General features: G+C 46.3%; 1 protein-coding gene across 21 annotated transcripts; it reads left to right on the top strand.

Annotated features, from left to right (window-relative positions):
• The first annotated feature begins 5,535 nt into the window (after window positions 1–5,535).
• LOC4341001 (uncharacterized) lies at window positions 5,536–23,156 on the top strand. Of its 21 annotated transcripts, XM_066311300.1 has the most exons (17): window positions 5,536–5,938; window positions 6,213–6,255; window positions 6,386–6,407; window positions 6,697–6,779; window positions 6,884–6,951; window positions 7,180–7,288; window positions 7,401–7,451; window positions 8,003–8,258; window positions 8,432–10,737; window positions 10,814–11,172; window positions 11,251–11,438; window positions 11,513–11,702; window positions 11,774–11,878; window positions 11,952–20,062; window positions 20,236–20,284; window positions 20,388–20,517; window positions 21,298–21,825. In XM_066311300.1, the coding sequence occupies exon 9, from the start codon at window positions 9,474–9,476 to the stop codon at window positions 10,455–10,457; it is 984 nt and encodes a 327-aa protein (XP_066167397.1). In that variant the 5' UTR covers window positions 5,536–5,938; window positions 6,213–6,255; window positions 6,386–6,407; window positions 6,697–6,779; window positions 6,884–6,951; window positions 7,180–7,288; window positions 7,401–7,451; window positions 8,003–8,258; window positions 8,432–9,473; the 3' UTR covers window positions 10,458–10,737; window positions 10,814–11,172; window positions 11,251–11,438; window positions 11,513–11,702; window positions 11,774–11,878; window positions 11,952–20,062; window positions 20,236–20,284; window positions 20,388–20,517; window positions 21,298–21,825. The 21 variants fall into 18 exon arrangements, with proteins under 21 accessions (XP_066167397.1, XP_066167392.1, XP_066167399.1 ...); XM_066311297.1 differs by lacking the exon at window positions 6,386–6,407; XM_066311303.1 differs by having other exon boundaries at window positions 6,213–6,779; window positions 8,432–10,358; window positions 10,445–10,737.
• Window positions 23,157–24,097: the final 941 nt, after the last annotated feature.

Raw genomic sequence — 24,097 nt, 5'->3', positions numbered from 1 at the left:
GCGAGGAAAAGGAGGATGTGCTGCGCTGTGGAGTGCGTTGCTCCAACGGAATCGTGACCTCGCACACCAATGGAGGAGTAAATCCCCAAATCGCTCTCCAAAATCCCCAAATCCTTAGCAATTTCAGATCGAAAAAACATCCATCTCGAAAGAACAATCAAGAACAGAAACAGATTGAATCACAATTATTCTTCATTAAAATCTGAGAAAGAGAACATAGATGATAGAACAAGAAAGTGCAAAATCCAGAACACGGCGTCGTTCACTCCTGCCGCCGCCACCAGCGTGGCCTGGCCTCGGCATCAGCGGAGCAGCAACGCCATGCCTAGGCCGCCCTCGCCGTGGAACCTGACAAGTCGCCCGGGGAGGACGAGCTGGCCACGGCATCTACCATGGATGACGGCGGTGGCGTCCTCCTTGCCTCCCGCCACCAAGAACCACCGGCCGCTTGCCGCCAAGAACCCGCCGCCGCCGCTGCCAAGAACCGCCGGCCGCCGCCCGCCAAGAACCCGCCGCCCGCCGGATATACTCCTCCTCCTCCACACCGCCGCCGCGTGCATTGTGGGCGAGGAGGCGCCACCACCACCACCACCACCTCGACCTCCTGGCTTGGGCGCCCCGCCACCTGCAAGCCCGAGATGCATCGGCATGTCTTAGCCCGAGCCGACGACTGCCGCCCGCCGCAACACGAGACGCGACGCGAGAGGAGGCGAGGAGAAGTAGAGCAGCGCGGCGAGAAGAAGCAAAGCCGGCGCCGGATGGGGAGGAGGCGACGGCGAGCGACGGGAAGGGCGACCGGGAGGAGGAGAAAGCGATGGAGGGGAGGTTGAGGAGAAAACGAGTCGTGGGTAGGTGGGAAAATTATTTCGCCCCACTACCCCGTGTCCGCAAGCCCGAGACCACGCCCACTGTGGGCTCGGTTTCTTCCCACACTACTTTCATCCAATTAAGCCACACAAAAGAGGGTATTTGCACTGTGGGAATGAGTGTCTTCGAACCAACTTTTTAGGCTTGGTTCCTGTTTGGGGTGCTTGTACTGTGAAAGGCCTAATCAAACGAAGAAACAAGGAAACCGGTCTTGCATGCACGAGATAAGCAAGGGACCCACTCAGTTTTTTTTTGCGTTGCGCACAACAGGAGGAAAATAAAACAGATATATCCCCCAATGAAAAGGAAACTGACTGAAAATTTAGAGGAAACAGATCCATATATTTCAAGCAACAAACCAAATCAGGAATGGATTGATCTGCTATTTTTTTTTTCAACGTGACACAAGACCAAGCCGCACGCTGCACTTGCAAGGACCCTGGCCGGCCGGCTAGAAACAAGATGATGCGAAGACAAGCAACTCCCCCAACTTACAAAAGACTCAAAACTTAAGACTGAGACATACTAAAACCAGCACTTTCGACACGACAATGATCTAAAACTCAAATAAATCAGCACTTTCGACACGACAATGATCTAGAACTAAATGAAAATTGCAAGGCCTAAAATTAAGGTTTGGAGATGGAAAAACTGGTGTGGCAATTTTGTGGGTGATGGGTAGGAAAAATAAATCTATAAAACTAAAATCCTCACGAGGCAACCGAAGCTCTGGTACCAACTGATGACGCTCTCTCTAGTGGCCCGATCTTTTGGTGAGGGGGATAACACTCGCTTTGATCGAGTGCGACGTTTGCGACGTGGCTACCAACCATAACAAGTTCAGGACACTGTGCAATCGCTACACCACAAAAGATGACATACCAAACGTGACATGCGGTTGATCATTCATGCAAAGCCAACAAGAAAACACTACAGGAACAAGATAAGATGCAATCTAAATATTGCGAATATATAATTAAGCATAAAGGAATAGTTGCGATTGAAGTGGTAGATCTAATCGACCCGGTAAATCAACACACCAACTATTAGGGGCTCTGAATCAATAGTCGCCGACTAATCGAGCGAGGACTATAGACAGGGTGAATGGCACTTGGAAAAATTCAAGTAAACAAAACCCAATTGTTCTAGAGGGTGTACATAGATATTTATAGAGCAAAATAGATCTAGGGTTAAGTGTTAATTCGTGGAGGTGGAGAGAGACACTTCCGACATGGGCCAATCTATTACAATTTACAAGGCCCAAGTCCAAAGTTCAATTTCAGCAATAACACTGCTTTGTTTTGACGATTCCCGTTGACTCGGAATGAATTTGGATATGAGACTGGATGCGTTTGAAAGGTAGCGAGATAAGCTTTCCATCAAGTCCAAAATCACTCAAATCGGAGTTGGCATGAAGGCGCTAGATCTGTTTGGAGTAAGTGTTGTTTTCGGAGGTACTGGACTTGGACTTGTACTTTGACTTGGAATTATCATTGGAACATGTGAAGTTACGTGCGTATCCGATAAAGTAATGTCCTCATCATTCTAAAGAAATATCAAATACATATATCATGCAACTATGTATCAAAAGTTTATTACCCTACCAAACTTTGAAATACCAATAAAAAGAACAGCACTTGTATCTCGAAAGAAAATTTTAAACTGATCCCAAAAATATTGACGGCATAAAAGTGCTATAGTAAAAGAAAATGGTGAAAAAGTGAAATTAAATAATAATGCTAACGCAGTTAAATACATGGGAAGGTAATATTTTCAAATGGAAAAAATACGAATTACCCCCCCCCCCCGAACTATTGAGGTAGTACGATTTACCCCCCTAAACTACAATACCGGACATTTAACACCCTAAACTCTTAAAACCGGATAAATTACCCCCCCTAACTCGATTCGAAGCGGTTTTCAGCCTACGTGGCACCCACGTGGCAATACAGTCAGCAAAATTAAATAAAAACCGGTGGGACCCACCTGCGAGCATTTTTTTTTCTCTTCTTCTCTCCCCCCCTCTCTCTCTCTCCCGGTTCGGTGAACAGAGGCAGTGGCTGGCGGCGTGGAGGCGAGGCCGCCGGCGGGCGAGGAGCCAAGGCCGGTGGCCGGTGGGGGCGGAGACGGCTGCGGCAGCGGGCGAGGACGAGCCGAGGCCGGAAGCGAGCGGGCGGCTGGCGTGCGGGCGGAGGGTGAGGAGACGAGGGCGGAGGCCGGCGGGCGGCTAGCGCGGGCACGGCTGCAGGCAGTGGGCAAGGAGCTACCCGAGGTCGGAGGCGAGCGGGCGGCTGGTGCGGGCGCGGCAGCGGGCGGCGGGAGAGGAGCCGAGGCCGGAGGCGGGCGGGCGCGGGCGCGGCTGCGGGCGGAGGGCGAGGAGCCAAGGCCGAAGGCGGCTGCGTGCGGCGGCGGTGGCACCTACGCCTGCACGCGCTCGGCTCCGACGAAGGAGGCAAGCGTAGCGGCAGAGGAGGCGAGAGCGGTGGCAGAGGAGGCGAGGCGGCGCGGGGTGACGGCGCGTGGACGGGGCTCGAGGCGACGGGCGACGGATGACAGCGTGTGGTGCGGCCGAGGGGGATGGCGACGGCGTCGGGCTGGGGCTGGTTGTCACGCATGGCGTCGGCCGCCGCGCTCGCCTCCTCCACTGCCTCGCCGCCGCCGCTCACCTCGCCTCGCCTCCCGGCGCTCACTGCCTCCGCCATTGCCGAGAGGAGAGAGAGAGTGTGTGTGAGAGAGATAGGAGAGAGAGTGTGTGTGTGACATGTGGGTCCCACTTTTTTTTATAAATAAAATGCTGACTGGACTGCCACGTGTACGCCACGTAGTCCAAAACCACCGCGGATTGGGTCGAGGGGGGTAATTCGTCCGGTTTGTATAGTTGGGGGTGAAGAATGTCCGGTTTTGTGGTTCAGGGGGGTAATTCGGACGACCGTGATAGTTTGGGGGGGGGGGGTAATTCGTACTTTTTCCTTTTCAAATCACGCGTGAACTCATTTGAAGTGATCATCTTACCAATACCATGATGCCTGCAACGATATTATGCAAAGTCAATGTACAAACATAGTGTTTTTTACATAAATGATAGAGTGATTTCAAACTTTAACAGCATGTGCAAAATGCTAATAAAGCTATGCCTTTGCCTGCTCCACCCGAGCACAGCACAGGCCCAGCTGGTCTAACCCCATGCCTGGTTGCAACAAACGCACCATGCCCTGCGCTATAGCGACGGAGGATGAAAAAAAATTAGGTGTGACCCATGTGAGAGTTAGCATGGAACAAGAACAAATAAAAAAAATTCTCAATGAGCGATATGGTCAACAAGTCTACAATAATCATGGCAACAATCACTAATCACATGTTCACACTTATCATTCATTTGCAAACAAGTATAAATAGAATAGCAGGTACTCAAAAATATCGCAACTCCTCATGATTCAGTCTATGTAATTGGAACCCGGTTGAAATAACTCTCTAAATCTACAAAACAAATTTACATAAATGCAATTTCAAAAATAAATTTATACACTTTGAATTTGCAAATTGCATTGTTTTGAAATTGTCAACAATCTGTACCTCTTTATGATGCCATATTGCCAACGCCTCCACTTTCCTCTTTCTATCCATTTTCTACAGGCTAGTTGGCTTGCTTGCTATGCTTGGTGCTGCACTGCTGCTGATTGACTAGTTGGCAGGGGGTTGTAGCTGGCTGTTGCGTGCTTCTGCAAGCGATGCGCGGCTGCGCCCATGGCCGGCTGGCCACTACCTTATAGCTCGTCGTTGCCCCTACCGCTCCGCCGCCAGCCGAGGTGTCGACGTGTCGTGCCGCGCCGCCTCCCAGCGCGGATGCCGCTTGTCTGCGCCCGCCATTCGGGAGCCTGACGGCCACACCCCTCTTCGTGTCCACTCCAGCTGCCACCAGGCAACAGCAGCGCCGCCGCTGGTATTGCCGGATTGGGGATTTGATGGAAGTGGAGGAGATGGAGAAAGAAATTTGGGTGTAGGGTTTGATACTCAAAAGCCACGTTTGCACAAAACAAGCCTAATGGACTTTGGCCTGCTTCCTGTTTTCGATGGCGCATGCAACTCCTCACGCCCTTGCACGTCCTTGCGCTCTCTGTGGCTCAGTGCCCTGCCCGTAGAAAACCGCGTGGGTGGGGAGTTTAGCAGGCGGCACGAGGTATGGCGAGCGCTACACCTCGGCCTACCTCGCCCTTCGCCACTGCATACATATGACAAGAAAAAAAATACTACTATCTGCTATAGGTTACATGAAAAATAGAAATCAATATATTAATATAGAGTCTGATTCCGGTGCCTTCTACTTGTAGTAGAAAGTAATCTAAACCGTTGATCTTATTTGATCAAAGGGCTGAGATCTGTTTCTACTGCCACCACTATTAATGGTAGTAGAAAGGTGGAGGGGTATTTTTGTCCACGGAAAAGATTTTGTAGAGGGTGTATTCGTAATCATATCAAAACCTTAGTTTTTGTAACCAAGCCTCCGAGCAGTCTCAGTGCACCATGCGTTGCTACAGGGTAACAGTGTCGATCTGTGCATACGCCGTCCGATGCTCCCACGCCGCTTCCATCTGCCTGTCCACGTGTATTCGCTCCACACCCATCCTGTTGCCCTAACTAATCCCCGACTTCCGATCCCTGCCGCCGCTTATTCCAGTTGAGGAGAGAAATCGAGAATCATGCCTTCCCACGGCGCCCGACGACGGTCGCTGCCTTTCTTCCCATCCTCCTCTCCTCTCGATCTCCCTCTTGCCACCCATACGCCGCCTGCTCATGGAGCCTGTAGCTAGCCGCCGCCTTCCCCTCGGGCTCGCCAAGCTGTAGCCGCTGCTTTCCTCTCAAGCTCGCTGGACCAGCCGCTGCCGCCACCGCCGTGCGGAGCCAGTGGTTACCATCGTCGTCTTCCCATCAAGCAAGCGGCGACTGCCGCCGCCTTCTTGCGAGTTCGATGTCCACTGCTGCCGCCATTTCATCTCCTTCCCCATCCCACGCGGACTTGGTTCTGCAAGATCTGTGCCGCATCGAGCACCCACAAGCACGCGGTAACCAAAAGGTGAAGCTCGACGTGGGTGGCAGCAGCCAAGTCTCCTCCTACTGATACGACTCCTCAAATTGATTTCTCAGTTCTCTTTATAGTCATCCGTCTCATGCTCTCTACATCAAGCTTGCATTACTGGTGGCAGCCTCTGCTTGATTTTTCTGTAGTGCATGGTCAATCAGATCTGAAGATATGATGTTACAAATGCTTTACCTGCATTATGCTTCTGAAATTTCACTACTAGAAGGCCATATTCCGTTGATTCAGAAATTTTTTTTTTGATGTGCAGGCCTGGAGCTATTTTTGGAAGCACAAACGTAAGGATCACATATGTACGTTACTACCTTTTCCTGCAAATACATATACACCACTTGGATGTACATACCCATTCTGCCTTGCTTTACATGTTAATTAACTTGATTGAGCAAATGTTTGCTGCATTGATCGGCCGGTGCCTCAAAGTACAATGAGTAAGTGACTGAAGGTAATTCATTAGCCTTTTATGTCTATATATGACCATAAAAATGTATGCAGGGTGCATCAGTCAAGCAAAAAGTATATGGCAATGGCACATTTCTTAGGGAAGGGATTTATGAGTTCAATGTCAAAATCCTCTCTATCAGTTGCTTATGTAGCTAAAAATAGGGAAGCAATATATTTATATTCACAGGATACTCTATGAGTTCAACATCAAAGTTATTTATAGTCACATGTTTCTTATATTCTAAATCCATATGTTGTTGATATGTGTTCTCCAATTGATCTGAATGCAGATTATCCTATCATAACATTAACAACGTTGGACCATACTTTTGGTGGGTGCTGCATGCAGTTATTATTATCAAAGCCATGAAAGGTATTTTACATTGTTACATCTTCTTCACCTTTATAGGTTTCTAATAGTGTTCTTGCTTCTTTGACTAGCTTCGTTTGTTAATTCCTATGTCCTTCATATTTCAGGTTCAAGGCTTCCAGCTGCTTGGCAATTGCTCTTCAGGATTTCTCTACCTATTAACTGTTATTGCCTGGTATTATTTCAGTTTTTTTGGTAGTTCCTTGGGAAATCTTATTTGTTGTTCAATCGTTATATCCCTATGCATGATCATTATTTAGTTGTTTTGATAAATGACCTTCCATACTCTATTTTTTATCATATGAATTGGTATTGGGTTAAACTATAGCATATATTTTTGCATGAGGCAATATTTATATTTAGCAGCATCTCACTGACCACTTTCATCCATTTTCGTTTTCAGGCATGGGCGCATAGAAGAGACCACAATATGAGGCAAACATTGGACCATAGCTAACATAACTGAATATGTGATGCCACTTTCACTGATGCTTCTATGACCACCAGTGCGGGTAATTTCAACTTTCTCATGCTGTTATATACTGATGCTATATTACTCAGCATGCTTTAGGAAATTACGAACTGTTTCATTATGTTGAAATTACGTGTTGTTATTTGTAACAGTGTGGGATATGCATGCTCTTCATTACTGTATATGGTATGCTCTTCATGAAGGTAAAACCGTGGATCTATTTTCCTTTTATTATTGGTGGCTATAAAATAGATTGATGCTAATTAATGACAAGCTGGCGAAAATACTGAACTCTCATATCTCCAGAATTGGCTATAAAATCGCCAGTTCTGGGTCATGGGGTCATGGAACAGTAAACCTTAATTTCTATTTGTTTTTGCTAATGGCCAATTTGTATAGATTGTAAAACATACACAATATGAGTTGCCACTGTGGTTAGGGTTGCGATCTGCGGTTAGGGTTGCGATCTGCGGTTAGGGTTTGGGTATGGGATGGAGCAAGCGTGCTGGCCAATGTGCATGACAAAGTCAGCTCCACTAACCAATGTCTTTAGATATGGTTCTACTCTGTGATCTCCCCCATCATCTCCGTCATGGATTAGGTCTAAGCTTGATTTAGGTGTGTGGCTGTCCAGCCATCTGCGCTCCTCCGATGGCATGTTGCTGGATATGCAGCCATCTCCAGTTTGGTCATTCTCTGCTGAAAAAAATTAATCCCTCCTATCACATCTAACATTTGCTTCATTTCCTTTCAGATATGCTTTTAGACCTGTCGAAACAAGATTTCGGCAATAATAAAGGGGGTGGCTGTCAAGCTAGGAAAGTGGATGGGTTTGGAGACAAGGAATTTTATACAGGTTCATGCCTTCTTATTAAAGAAGTAATACCCTACTCCTGTCCGGGGATGATTCCGCCGAGTGTGTTATTGATTGTATGATTGAAGAAAAAAGAATCGTGCCCCAAGAGGCACACGGACCCTCCTTATATAGGGGAAGGGATCCGTAATACAAGGTACAGTCCATATCCTAACGGAATATGGGATTACAGATAAAATACAATCGTAACCGACTAGGATCCCGGGTATTTTCTTGATATACAAGTTTAGAATCTAACCCGAGTCCTTATAAAGATATTCTATCTATATTTGGTACCATATATCCGACTAAAGTATAACTGTCATGCAGATATGGGGTATCCATAATCTCCACAGTAGCCTCCGAGACCTTCGCAGTTGACGAAACAACCTTCTCGAAACAAAAACCAGTAGTCCGAGTGCTTTAATTCAACTTGCTCCAGCTTGTCGAGTACTAAAAATCAAAAACTGTGAATGGCGAAAATAAAACATGGTGCATCGAGTAGATGCACCTAATTAGGTGTAGCCCCCGACTATGTGATTAGTTGAAAAACTAAACATATAGTCAAGAACCGAGTGGTTTTATAGCGAAGCACGCATGGTACTTAGTAAGATACCCAGCCGACTGCTTCTCAACTTGAATATATCAAGGACAAAAAATACAAGAAGGGCCGAGTGACAAACACTCAAAAGGCCCAAAAATAGATATATTTGGTAGGAATCCGAGCAAGAAACTCTTAAAATGATCCACCAAACATAACAGAAAATCATGGTAATTAATGAGTCTAACAGCCTGAGCTGTAACCCTTACCATAACCAAAATAAGCATATAACATGCTAGTAGAATGACTACTAATAAACCAGTCATCTTAAATTAACCCAACAGCTCTTGTAGCCTAAAAAAGCTTACAAAAATGGTATAACACCTTTCTGTCGGGCACCTTTTCATGTGCATCATAATAATTCCAAAGAATTATTGAATCGCGTTAAAAAGGATTTTAACAACATCGGGCCACATCATTGTGAGCACATATTGCCAAAGCAAAAAGCGCCTAAGTCCCTAGGGATCACAACGGGCCACGCTGAAAACATAATTGGGCTGAAGTACTGTACAGGCCCAGGCCCATTAGTACTCCCGATAACCTAATAATACTGAAGTGAAAAACGTCTCTTCGTCTTCCCCACCGAGACTCTCGCCATTTTCCCCATTTCCTGCTACAGTGCAAAACTGCGCCGGACAAACTAGGGTTCATCAATCCGCTCCAATCCACCCACAAAAACTTCACAAGATTTCTCCCCGCATCCACCGCTCCGATTCCCCCATCCCTTTCCAGCCATATCTCGAACTAAATCAATCCATCCAGTTCACATTCATGGCGGAAGAAAGAGAAAGCTTCGAGAGTCAGTGGGCGCCCTCCGATGTGACGGAAGACAATCTGAAGGAGATGGTGGCACACGGCGTTCTTCCAGCAAAAGAGATCATCGGGTGGCGACCGGCATTTGGTGAGGTATTCCCGACCCCCGATACACACGAAATCGTGGTATTTGCTCATTTCTTCTATGGCGGATTTTCTCTTTCAACTTCGAGATTTTTCCGGGGCATTCTGAACTTCTACGGGATTAGCTTGCATCACTTGAATCCAAACTCCATAGTACATATTGCCAATTTCATCCACGCTTGCGAAGCTTTTCTGGGCATTAGGCCTCATTTCGCCTTGTTCCGCCGCATATTCTTCCTCAAGCCCCAACCAAACAAAAACAAGCCGTGCGTTGTTGGGGGAGCTGGTTTCCAACTCAGAGGAACCTTGAGCCAAAAATATTTCTCCATGCCCTTCAAAACCTCGAACAAAGGCTGGCATGCGAACTGGTTCTATGTTCAGAATCCTGAGCCCGCACTTCCCGAGTACTGCTGTCTTCCTCCGGTTTACCAGGACACATGGAACTCATTGCCTATGGGAGATGAAGCTGCTCAGGCAGTAGAACTGATGGAGAGGATGATAAAGCTGAAAGAACAGGGTCTTCAAGGAGAGCAGATCACCCGGCACTTTATCAAGTGTCGGTTAGCTCCAATCAAAGAAAGATCACGCACAGCTTTTGAGTTTGATGGCAAGCATGATCCAAATCGGGAAGATCCAGATTCTCTTGACTTTAAGGTCATGAAAGAAAGAATGTACAAAATCTTCTCAAACGCTATTGTTGTCAGCTATTCATATCTGTTGCCCGTTGTGCCATTCAACGCATTCAACCCTCCTCCACCAGTATGCACTCAAACATTTCATCCTTCCCCAAAATGCGATCTTGCTTTCCTGTTGAATCAATTAACAATGAAAGATATTACACCCAGGAATTTGCTTTGATGAAGTCGGATCCCCCAATCGCTCAACGCCGATCTCCCCGCCACTAAACTGGGCAAGGGAGCGAAGGACCAAGAATTCGGTCTGAACCTCAACCAAGTGCTTCTGATCCAGTCGGCCAGTCAGACTCTCGAAAGAGGAAGCTGGTTTTAAGTGACGACGAAGCCGATGATACTGCCAGGCGGCCTGGAGACCGAGAGACAACCAAGAAACTACCAAAACAGGCTACTCCAAGGAAGAAAACCACCAGTCGCCCTGCGCCAAAGATCAGGAAGTCTTCTAGGTACAACTCATATAACGATCTCTCTTGCATTAATGTGCATCCATTGCGGCAATAACACTGATAATCAAATTTGCAGGAAACCATCTGATATAGATCCGTCTGGGAAAGATTCTGACCCGACTAGCATGGACGCAAGTTCTTCCAAAGAAACCGGGCCAACTGCCGAGGACCGTCCGAGTGACAATCAGCCGGCAACCGATAACGTAGGATCCGGTGATCAACCCCTGACTGGAAACCAGTCGGCCGAAGCCGAAGCCAGAGTTAATCAGGAGCCCCCGACTAGAAACCAGTCGGACGCAGGGCCAAGCCAAGAGATTCCAGAAGTCGGAGCTCAAGCAAACAGCCTTCGCGGTCAAGACGCCAGCAATAACCAGAGATCTGGATCTCCTTTAAAGGCATCCGAATCCACTCGTCCTCGTCCAGAAATCATTACGGGTAAAACACTTTGTCTGAAACCATGTCGACCCAAATAACTCTGACCAATTGTCTAACCTCTGTCAGTGGATACATTAGGGCCAATGATCAGTGATGAAGAAGAAATTCCCCGCATACAAGCAGCTGAGGGTTCACGCCCTCCGATTCTGGTCAAGTGGTGGGATGACAACATGCAGCCTCAAGGGATCGTGATAAATAAGCAAAAAGAGGACGAAGAGTTATGCCTACTGAAGAAGGCACTTAGTTAGGCAACCCGTATGGTAAATGTAAGCCCTCTGGTACCTGATCTTGACCATCTTGTTTGCCATTTAATCCATGCGCTAATTAAACTGTCTTGCAGAGGATTCATCTTAGGAACGAAGTTAAAACGGCAACCTTAGAGAGGCTAGTCCCTCATCTCGGGACCCTCGAAGCCACCAGGAGTCTGCTGCACGAAACAAAAGAGCTTGCCAGGAAAAATGAGCATGATCTGAGGAATCGAATTGCCGAGCTCCAGGAATCCAATTTTGAACTGAGTGGCTCATCAAAAGGTTCGCGCAAACTCTGCCCACCTGATTCATACTGTTATCTTTGCGATCTTGATTTACAGTAATCAATGTAGTGCAAGCTGCCAAGATATCTCAGTTGGAGAAGCAAATTCAAACTCTGGGAAACGACAAGGCAGAACTGGCAAGACAAAAAGACCTGGCTTTAAAGGAAGTTGAAGGTATCAACAATCAATACCTCAAAAGCCATTATCTTCCATATGCTGACTTATTAATTTGAGTCTGTCGATGCAGACTGCAAGATCAAATCTCAAGCTCAATTCGACGTCCTGGTTGGCAAGATCAAAAAACTTGAAGGAGCCCGGGATGAGGTTGCTAACGCTGCTGCCCCAATAGTTCAAGCGATGTTCCTCAATAACAACGGCCCTAGTGCACTTGATGCTTCTGAAATTTTCGACAAGCTGAGAGTTGCTCCGGATATATATTTCAAGAACATCAAAGAAGCTGGAAGTATGGGAGCAAGCATGGCATTGGCGATGACTAAATCCCTTTATCCGAGAGTTGATATTGACGCCATTGATGGCTTTGCAGACGGGACGAGCGAACAAGCTGCTCTTGACCTCATCAGTAATGCGCAGAAAGCGGCTGACAAAATTGCTGCTGATGTAGTTGAGAGATTTCAGGACACCGATCTTCGACCGACTAGTCTTGATATTTCTGATGATGAAAAGACTGATACTGATTAATGTACCGATAATCTTGATGATTAATGATGATGGAGGCACAATTTGTAAAATACTGATGAATTTATGCTGTGCTTGATATCTTAACTTAGCTCCTGATTTCTTAAAAGTTTTTGTCAAACCTTGTTGAGCCTAAAACCTGCAAAAGTTGTTAAAAAACTTTCAGTCCTCATTGACTAAGCCGAGAAATCGAACAGGGCAATGATACATCAAGTAAGCAAATTGAATTGATAAAAATCACACTCCATTATTATTATAGTAGCCCCCTAACTGAAAACTTCGAGGAAAAACTTGAAGTTAGCAGTCAAAGAGGAAAGATACAAACGAAATGCCTAAGCGTAAAATCGACGAAGGTGTTCAATATTCCAAGAATTGTTGATGATAGTACCATCTTCGCGCTTGAGTCGATAAGAACCTGGTCGAGTGACTTCAGCAATTATGAACGGTCCTTCCCATAAGGGAGATAATTTATGCCGATCCTGTGTTGTTTGAATTTTCCTCAGAACCAGGTCACCGACTAAAAAGGCTCGCGATCGAACATTCCGATTATGATAACGACGCAACCCTTGCAGGTATCGAGTCGATTGAATTAAAGCTGCTTCTCGGGCTTCTTCTAGTCGGTTGATGTCGTCTACTCGGCCCTCTTCATAGCCCTCCTCGTTGAAGTTCCGAAATCGGAGTGATTCAAATTCCACTTCACTCGGTAACATTGCTTTTGCGCCATAAACCAAAAAGAATGGCGACTGGCCGGTAGCCCGACTAGGAGTAGTGCGTAAAGACCAAAGTACGGACGACAGCTGATCTACCCACTTGCCAGCATAGGGGCGTAGTCGGTCGAAAACTCGTGCTTTGATCCCTTGCAGTATCATGCCGTTAGCGCGCTCAACTTGTCCGTTACTCATAGGGTGTGCCACGGAGGCATAACAAATTTTAATACCGAAGTCTTCACAAAAGTCTTTAAATGTTCCGCCAGTGAATTGAGTGCCATTATCAGTGATGATCTGATTAGGTACCCCAAACCGATGCACAATGTTGATGAAAAAATCTCTAGCTTTATCTGCTGTGATTGTGATAACCGGTTTAGCCTCAATCCATTTGGAGAATTTGTCGATAGCCACGAAGAGATGTGTGTAACCGCCGACTGCCCTTTTAAATGGGCCGACCATGTCAAGCCCCCAGACCGCAAACGGCCAGGACAACGGGATGGTTTGCAACTCTTGGGCTGGCAAATGAGTTTGTCTGGCAAAAAATTGACAACCTTCGCATGTCCGCACAATCTTATCTGCATCGGACACATCTGTAGGCCAGAAAAAACCTTGCCGGTAAGCTTTGCCGACAATGGTCCGTGCAGCAGCATGATTATCACAAATACCAGAGTGTATATCCTTCAACAATTGTTTCCCTTCCTCCAAAGATACACAGCGCTGCAGTATTCCTGATGGACTTTTCTTGTACAGCTCAGTCTCATGAATAATGTAAAGTCTGCTGCGCCTGGAAATCCGCTCGGCTTCATTTTTGTCTTGAGGGAGTTCTTGTTTGCTCAAAAACTTTATAAACGGTTCTCTCCAGTCGGCTTCAAGCATGCCTACGCCTTGAGTATCCATGGCTTCAGTTATCTCCTTTCTGGGTACGGTCGGTTCGTAAAGATGTTCGACGAACACATCTGAAGGAGCTGCTTCCCGTTTTGAACCAAAATTGGCCAGTCTGTCGGCTGCCTCATTATTGGGAGAATTGCAAATATACCACTACTTTTATCCTCTAACTCGAAATAGCCATTAAAAAAACGCAAACTGCAAATTTGCCACTGGAATAACTTCCGTTTACTATTTCCGTTGGTCAAGGACAATTAAGACAATAAAAACAATTTAGAAAACCAAAGAGAAAAATCAAGACAACAATTTACCGGTTTTCCCTTGCCAAGATCGATCGATCAGCTCCCTGCCTCTTCTCCGGAGTCCTGGCCCAGACATACAATACTCATCCGCGATCCCTTCTCCCTCCCCTGTCTTGAGAAACCCTAGATCCTCAAATCTCATCTCTTCTTCTAAATCCAGACCAAATCATCTGAAAATTGGTCACAATGAGGAAGAAGATAGCAATGAAAAAGTTATAGGGGAGAGATTTTGGAGGGTTAGGGCAGCAAGGCGACGGTCAGGTTTGCAGCGGCAGCAGCAGGCGGCTGCTGCTTGGGCAGTGATGGGCGGTTGCGGGCGACGGAGGCTGGCGCTGCGACAGTCGGATCTGCAGGCGGCTTGGGCAGCGATGGGGGCGAGGCGAGCGCTGTAGCGGTCTGTTCTACAATCTACATGTGGCTGCAGCTTGGGCGGCAGCAGCAAGCTGTTGCGGCAACAACAGCAGCAGCTTGAATCACATCATCTGCCCACGAATTTGCAGGAACAACTACGATATCATTTTGGCATGTAGCAGTCGAAGGAGGATAAATTCATGCCATAATATGTAAATCTTACAATTTCCTGGTAGGACATCCTGTCATAATTTTCAGGGAAACCAACCTTCTAACGGTGTTTGTCCAAGCTGTCAATCCAATGGCGGATAGGATGGGTTCGAACCGTTTTTGGTGGCAAATATGCAATTGTATTTTTTCTAATGGCAGATTCATAATACCAATTCAAACTAGTGGCAAATATGCAATTGGCCCCTCATTATTATGTCGGAGGACATGGGTGAGCTCGAGTCCGTCGAATTTATCTTCCAGCTTACGTACCTCTTGTCGGTAAGCGGTCATATTAACATCTAGACATGACCACTCTTTCATGACTTGATTAACAACCAACTGAGAGTCTCCACAGACGATTAGTCGGCGAATACCTAGAGATATTGCAATCCTTAGTCCATGGAATAGGGCTTCGTATTTCGCTACGTTATGGGACGCAGAAAAATGTATCCACAATACGTAGCTCAATCTTTCTCCAGTCGGGGAAATCAAGACGACCCCAGCTCCAGTGCCTGTAAGCCTCTTCGACCCATCAAAATGCATAGTCCAATATTCCATCTTTTCCTCTGGCATGTCTTCTTGGCACTCGGTCCACTCGGCAAGGAAATCAGCTAGAGCTTGTGACTTGATCGAAGTTCGTGGTTTGAAAGATATATCCAAAGACATCAATTCTAAGGCCCACTTCGCAATCTGCCCGTTTGCTTCGCGATTATGAAGTATATCCCCGAGTGAAAACGATGTGACCACCGTGACCGAGTGACTTTGAAAATAGTGAGATAATTTCCTGACGGTAATTAAGACACCATATAATAACTTTTGAACCTGAGGATACCTTGTCTTGGAGTCGGCTAAAACCTCGCTGACAAAATAGATTGGTCGTTGGACTTTTTGAATATGGCCTTTCTCTTCACGCTCGACAACCAGGACCGTACTCACAACTTGGGAGGTCACCGACACATATAACAGTAGCGGTTCTTGTGGATGCGGTGAGGCCAATACTGGTGGAGTGGTGAGGAGTTTCTTGAAGTCTTCAAAGGCTTTTTGTGTTTCGGGTCCTCACTGGAAATCGTCAGTTTTCTTCAGCAGTTTGAAGAAGGGCATCCCCCGCTCGCCGAGTCATGAGACGAACCGGCTGAGCGCCGTCATGCAACCAGTCAACTTTTGGACGTCTTTTTGGGAGCTTGGCGGTTTCATGTTGAGGATGGCGTTGATTTTCTCCGGGTTGGCCTGTATGCCTCTGGGTTGGCCTGTATGCCTCTGAGATACCATAAATCCGAGCAACTTCCCTGACAGTACTCCGAAGATGCACTTTTCCGGGTTTAGTTTCATCTTGAAAGCACGAATGCTTGTGAAAGTTTCTTCTAAATCCGCAATCAGGTCATCCTTCTGCTTGGTCTTGACGACTACATCATCAACATAGGCTTCAATATTGCGACCGATCTGAGTTGAAAAACACCTTTGAATCATGCGTTGATAGGTTGCTCCTGCGTTCTTCAATCCAAAGGGCATGGTGATGTAGCAGTAGGCCCCAAAGGGTGTAATAAACGAGGTCTTCAAGCAGTCGGATTCTTTTAGTCGGATCTGATGATATCCCGAGTAACAATCCAAGAAGCTGAGTAGCTCGCAGCCGGCCGTTGAGTCAACCACCTGGTCAATGCGAGGTAACCCAAAAGGGTCTTTGGGACAAGATTTGTTGAGGTCGGTATAATTGACACACATTCGCTATTGCCCCGTCTTTTTCCGAACCAGGACTGGGTTAGCCAGCCAGTCGGGATGAAGGACTTCCTTTATGAAGCCTGCTGCTAACAGCTTGGTTAATTCCTCCTTGATCGCATCCTTCCTGTCTTGTGCAAAACAGCGGAGTCGTTGCTTGATGGGTTTGGCGTCTTCCTTAACATGTAAAGAGTGCTCAATCACCTCTCTGGGGATACCAGGCATATCGGATGGTTTCCACGCAAAAATATCTTTATTATTCTGAAGAAAGGTGATGAGCGCGCTTTCCTATTTACAATCTAACTCAGCGCCTATTACAGCAGTCTTATCAGGATCGGAGTGATCTAGGGGAATCTTTTTCGTCTTGGCATCACTTTCTTCGGTCTTCGTCAGCTTGGTTGCAGGCACTTCTCCCTCGCCTGTCGTGGTTGCAGATAGTCGGATCTCTTCGCGAGCAAAAGTAGTCTCGTGGGTTTGGGCCATCTCGCAGCTTTCTTTGTCGCATGTGACGGCCTGCTTGATGTCGCTCCGTAGTGATATAACCCCTCGAGGACCAGGCATCTTCATCATCATGTAGGTGTAGTGTGGGACGGCCATAAATTTGGCTAAAGCCGGTCGTCCAAGTATAGCATGATATGCTGTCTCGAAATCGGCAACTTCGAAACAAACATTTTCTGTGCGAAAATTTTCCCGAGTGCCGAAGGTAACTGGAAGAGTGATCTGGCCGAGTGGTGTAGCTGACAATCCTGGGATAACACCGTGGAAGGGTGCATTACTCGGCTTTAATTCCGTGCGAGGAATCTGCATATCGTCCAGGGTCTTAGTGAAAAGGATGTTGAGTGCGCTGCCACTATCGATGATATTCCGTTAGAGCTTGACATTGCGAACCACTGGGTCTAGTACCAGGGGGTACCGCCCCGGGTGGACCACTCGGTCGGGATGATCCGAGCGGTCGAACTTAATTGCTGTTTCTGACCACCGAAGATACTGGGGCGTGTTAGGCTGAACTGCATTGATCTCCCGTTCTGTTAGCTTCTGTTTTCTCTTGGACTCATAAGCCAGGGGTCCGCCGAAGATGTGATTAAGTTCTTTGCGATGATCTTGAAAACCAGTCGGGGCATCGTCTTCATCATCTTTCTTCTTTGATGTGCGTTCTTGACGTATTGCTCCACGAACTGTTTTGTAGACGAAGCAATCTTTGGCCACGTGGTTGGAATTGGGATGATGCGGACATTGAGAGTTCATTATCTTGTCGAAGGTGTTGAAGCGGGGACGTTGTCGGGAAGATGGAGAGGTGGTCGCCACAAGTTCTTCGGGCTTACGCTTGCGATCCTTGTGGTTGTTACTTCCACTCCCCCCTGCAGTCGGCGTGTCCTTCTTTGGCTTCCAAGTGGTGCCCGACTGTTTGGACGCGGTGATAGCATGTTCGGCTTTGGCATACTCGTTGGTTTTTTCGAACATCTGCTTAACCGTCCTGGGAGGTTTACGTCCGAACTTGCCGACTAGGTCCCCGTGGCGAATGCCTTTAGTGAAGGCGGCGATGATGACGTCGTCGGTGATGTCGGAGATCTTTTTGCGTTGCTCGGAGAAGCGTCGGATGTAATCTCGAAGGGATTCTCCAGACTTCTGAACGACGTTGTAGAGATCAAACTGTGTGCCGGGGCGTTCAAAGGTGCCCTGAAAGTTGGCGATGAAGTGATCACGAAGTTCTGCCCATGATCCGATCGTGCCACGGGGTAGTTCGTGGAGCCAGGATCGGGCGGAGTCTGCTAGGGCCACAGGTAGATAGTTTGCCATGGCCTTGCTGTCTCCACCTGCTGCGCGGATTGCGAGTCCGTAGACGGTGAGCCAAGACTCCGGATTGGTGGTGCCGTCATACTTCTCGATTCCAGTCGGTTTGAAGCCGACTGGCCAATCCAATCGATGCAGGTCATTAGTGAAGGCAGCTACTCCATCCACGTCGTCGTCATAGCGATTTGGTGAATGACGGTGACCTCGTGCTGCACGGTGCTGGTTGATCGTGTCACGAAGGTCGACGGGACGCTGGCGAGGTGGAGAACGAGGCTGTTTAGCTCGGCGCTCCCTGTGACGTTCGAGAAGCGAGTGAACAGATCGTTCGTCGTGACCCCTGCTCCTGTGACTAGATCCTGTGCCGGTGATGCTGAGGCTTGGCTGATGATGAGGGACTCGGCTACCAGTCGGGGTGCGGGTGCTTGCGGAGTTGGCTGGAACCGAGGCAGCGATCATGGTCTTCGTCTGGTTCAAGATGTTGACAACATGATCGGCTTGGTTGAGGGCGTCTTCCTTGAGGAGGGTGTCGAGGAGAGTGATTGCTGCAACCGCGTTCTGCTGGGGGGTGCGAAAGACCGCTGTCCCGTCGACGTCTTGTTGCCCAATGAGCTCTCTCGCTCGGCGCCCAGATTCCAAGGCACGGTGCCGTCGATCTTCAGCTTCCTTTGCAATCCGTTCGTGATCTTGTTGTTCACGCTGTAGTCGTTCTCGCTCCTGTCGCTGTCGCTCCTCCTCCAGTCGGCGACGTTTAGCTTCTTGCCGTGCGCGATCTTGTTCTGCTTCTCGGGCTCGGCGCTGTTCTTCTGTTTCGTTGTCAGCCATGAATACGCCGAAGAAGAGGGGCGTGTAGTTATCCTCGTAGCTGTCGTCAAAGTTGTCGAAGTCGCCATGGTCGTAGTGGTAGCCGAAGTCGTCGTAGTCGAGGATCTCGGTTGGTCGGGAACTGACGCCGGGGGAGCTGAGGTAGCCATCCAACTCTTCCGTCGAGACTGTCCCAAGAGGTTGGAGTATAACGCCAACCTCCCTGGATCTAGACTGGATCGGGGCCGGTGCCGGAGCTCGCCTAGATCTCCGAGTGGGAGATGTTTTGGCTGTGAAGACGGCGGCCAAGTCATCAGGAAGTTTCATCAAGATTGAGGGATAGGACCCGTCGTCTTGATCTGATCGTGGGGGAATAGATTGGATCTCGTCCGAGTGGCTTGAAATCGACTCAGGAGAGATGATCTTGGAGTAGGCCTCGGCCGAGTTCGGAATACCGAACGGCACGGGGACCTGGTTTCTCCCCGACTGGTTTGAATCCGAGTCAAGGAGAGAGATCTTGCCGAAGTCGTTGGTGATGAAGTCGAGGCTGCCGAATCGGAACGCCTGCCCGGGAGGCAAGACGAAGTCGTCGATGCCAGAAACGAAACCCATCGTACTTAGTCGGCGAGAACTTGACGCCACCCCTACCTGGCGCGCCAACTATCGAAACAAGATTTCGGCAATAATAAAGGGGGTGGCTGTCAAGCTAGGAAAGTGGATGGGTTTGGAGACAAGGAATTTTATACAGGTTCAGGCCTTCTTATTAAAGAAGTAATACCCTACTCCTGTCTGGGGATGATTCCGCCGAGTGTGTTATTGATTGTATGATTGAAGAAAAAAGAATCGTGCCCCAAGAGGCACACGGACCCTCATTATATAGGGGAAGGGATCCGTAATACAAGGTACAGTCCATATCCTAACGGAATATGGGATTACAGATAAAATACAATCGTAACCGACTAGGATCCCGGGTATTTTCTTGGCATACAAGTTTAGAATCTAACCCGAGTCCTCATAAAGATATTCTATCTATATTTGGTACCATATATCTGACTAAAGTATAACTGTCATGCAGATATGGGGTATCCATAATCTCCACAAGACCCACGACAATGCTTGATTTGGTATACTTTTTTTCACCATCCTTTACTCTACAATCGATGATTTGCATTCATTATTTACAAGGTAAATTTATTGAAGAGTGGTCTGTTCTTTTGCCTGCTGCAGTATTGTATTGCTCAGAAGCTATTTTCCAGTCATCAAAATCTCATTTGGATAAGCAGTTGTGTTCTGCTATATATTTTTTGTCCACTGACTCTGTGAACAACCCGGCGAATTATACTAAAACCAAACAAAGGTACGCAACTTTGTTATTATATTATTTCGTTAAGTACTTGCAGATTTCAGAATTATTCAGAAGCTTTCGTTTTTGTTGCAATAATCTTACAAGCAAGATGCATGACCCTAATCATGGTTCAACATCAGCTGTCTAGAACTCTTTGAAATATCGGTATCAAAAAAATGAGAAGAACTCTTTGAAATATCTAGAAGCTAAATTGGCTGGACGGTCATGTCCTATATATGATAGCATATGTACGTACATACATAGTATCTACAAGTATTTGTTGTTGGTTAGCTCAGTGAACTTGGTTGTGGCTACAGGTAATTAAAACTATCCATCGATTTTACTTGCCTTTAATTTTCTTTTTTGCTTTTGCTTATATAAGAGTTAGGCCTAGGTTTTATAACTGATAACAATGAGCTATGTAATATTTTTATTTGCCTAGATGATTCATCTGGACCAGAATGTGTATCAACACAATGCCTGGAGTTATTCTTTCTTTACTGTTGCAGTGTACCTTTAGGCTTTCTGATATAGGGAAAAATTCTGTGGCAGTGTTATACTGTTTTCTTGGGCACATGTGCATTTGTTCACCTTACAACCTGCATTCTTGGTTTCATGTATATTTCATACGAATTTATTTGATCATAGAGATTTTTCATGTGTTGATTTGCTCCACAAATTGTAATGGTCAAATACCAGTGTCCATAAAAAACTGGTTGTTGCCCTGTTCTGCTGTAAGCTAATTTTTGTGGCATTTTTGACATGTTGTCTAACCGGTTCTCTTTTCCACAGGTACATGAACAATTCACCTGCAAAATCATTTCTATCAAACACATTATTCAGTTTTTATTCAAGAGCTAATAGGCAAACCCTTCTAAGACGTATTGTGTCTTGATGCATCTATTTACATGTGTCCTGACCAGTTTCTTTACTTCCAGAAAGCAATCCTTTGCATAATAATATTGTACAAATTCCATTGGAAACTATCCTTTTCAGAAAACACTACTTTTCATTAGCCATGTTATTTCCCTTCTGAGGTACCTGCCGACCTTAGAAGGAAAAACAGTTGCAATTTCATTATTTCAAACTTAGAAGGAAAAACACACATGCAGCTATATATATGGGCTATGGTTTAAGTAGGTGAATATCTCATTGGTGGACCTACTCTTGCTTCAATCTTTCTTTGTGGTATAGCATTCGAGAAACATTAGTTAGAATGTTGGATAAGTGTAGAATTGAAGAGCTGGTGTACCTTCCGGTTTCATGAAACGTTACTGTTGCTTACGAATTTTTATGTGCCATGCTTAATATTTGGTGTCAGTTTTTCTTTCTCAATTTACATAATTCAAATAGACCTTACCATATGGCAAATTGAAATACTTGAATGTAAATTAAATTTAGATCTCCTTTTTGCCCGCAGCAACGCGCGGGGTGTTTACTTGTTTATCACTCCCCGAACCTAGCAGCCATTCTGTGTGTCGTTCGTCGCCGCCACCTCAAATCGCTTCCCCCCGCCGCCGCCTGTCCCCTGCCCTCGCCGCCTCCACCACCCTCTTATTTATCACTCCCCGAACCTAGCAGCCATTCTGTGTGTCGTTCGTCGCCGCCACCTCAAATCGCTTCCCCCCGCCGCCGCCTGTCCCCTGCCCTCGCCGCCTCCACCACCCTCTCTGACTCAGCCGCTGGTTCTGCCGCCTCTGCTGATTCCGCCTCCTCCGATTGCGACGAGGAGATGATTAGCCTGTTGCGGCGGTGGCGGAGCGGCTATGGTGCATGGCGAACTGCATGGCGTTGACGAGGTTCTCGGTGGGAGTACGAGCCGGGGCGGTAGCTGATGCACGTCAGAGACGGGGAAGCTTCCTGCCCTTCGTCATCCCGATATGTAAGGTTTCATATATCGCCCCTTTGCTTTGCTGTTGAGATGGTAGGCTTTGTGCGGTTCTATTCATCAATCTGTTGATCGAGATGGTAGGTTTTGTGTGGTTCTATTCATCAATGGCCAGCTACAATATGGCTGTTCTTGTTTCCGTGTGTAACCGCAGACCAACCTAACTTTTGATCACAACGAATTGATATGCTAGTTTGATGTATCATTATGGCATGTTTGTATCTGCAAATTGGGTACGGTTGTAGGTCAGGATCATTTGTTTTTAAGTAGTTTCAGCTTTGTAAGTTGTGAGATTACAATTCTGAACATTACATCAAGTGGCATCTGAAGTATGCTGCTTTTGACAAACTGATGCATTTTTTCTTCCAGGTGGCTCGCTATGTTGATGGAATCATGGAACAAGGAGAAGGAACAAGCTCACAGCAAAAACCTGCATCCAAGAAGGCATGTGAAAGGAATCAACTCCATCCGGAAGGTGCAAGCTCACAGGCGGCACCTGCATCCAAGAAGGCATGTGCAAGGAAGCTCACCCTGAACCTGAAATGAAGCCTACCTAGTACAGTGATAGTACAGTTGTGAATCTACATATGTACTTCTGTGGTAGTACAGTTGTGAATCTATTTGTGAACCATGGTCGGAGCCAAGAAGCTATCTCTGTTTTGGTGCTGTTCTAAAACAAGTGTGATGGCACTTTTGTGCCTGGTAATTCTGAACTTTTGTGAACCATTATGTGTGCAAGGAAGCTAGACGTACTCTTGTTGTCCATAGGCCGTGTTTAGTTGCCGTCCAAATTTTTTTTTAACGTTTCGTTACACACATTTGAAGTATTACACGTAGACTAATAACAAAACAAATTACAGATTTTGACTGTAAACTGCGAGACGAATTTTTTAAGCCTAATTTAATCCGTTATTAGCACATGTACGTGGACTACTGTAGCACTTATGGCTAATCATGGCGTAATTAGGTTTAAAAGATTCGTCTTGCAATTTTACAGTCGGACTGTGTAATTGATTTTTTTTTCACATTTGATGCTTTATACATGTGTCCAAACATTTGATGTGACGGAAAAATTGAAAGTTTGAAGAAAAAAGTTGGAATCTAAACACAGCCTATGTTAATAGGTTGATCTGAATTTATATGTTGAATTTTTATCACTTAAGAAGTATATAATCATGTGAACAAAGTCTGATACAACAAAATAAAAAGCTGAAGAAACGTCAATGGTCCATCCCCAACCTTCAATTGTGTTGGTGCTTCTTACACACGCTCCCTCTCATAGCTCCGGCTTGGGGATTACTTCGCAAGTTGCAAACATGTTCAGGAAAGTGAAAAATTCTGTGATACAAGTGAATCTGGCAATCGCGGCTGTTTTAAAATCTCATCTCATAATGAAAACTAGCATGGTGGCCCGCGCAGATTACGCGGCTAGCATCATTATATTTTCTCTCATATAATAGCATATATGTTTTCTCATTATATTATTCAAATATATTGAAATGACAACATAATTTTAAATTTTGCAATAACTTAAACTACTAATGTGTAATATTCATATTATATTTGTAAATTATATATATTCCTATATAGACTGTAGACTTGTCTTTTAATATTTCTTTTTTTTAATTCCGAATTTTCTGTAAATTGTATTTCTATATAAACTCTATGCTCTTCTTTCAATATTATTTATTTTTATTTCTGGAT

The sequence above is a fragment of the Oryza sativa genome, chromosome 6 (genome assembly GCF_034140825.1).
Source record: "Oryza sativa Japonica Group chromosome 6, ASM3414082v1".
Taxonomy (NCBI): domain Eukaryota; kingdom Viridiplantae; phylum Streptophyta; class Magnoliopsida; order Poales; family Poaceae; genus Oryza; species Oryza sativa.
The sequence above is the reverse complement of the archived record's forward strand: the minus strand, read 5'-3'. Positions and strand labels throughout refer to the sequence as shown.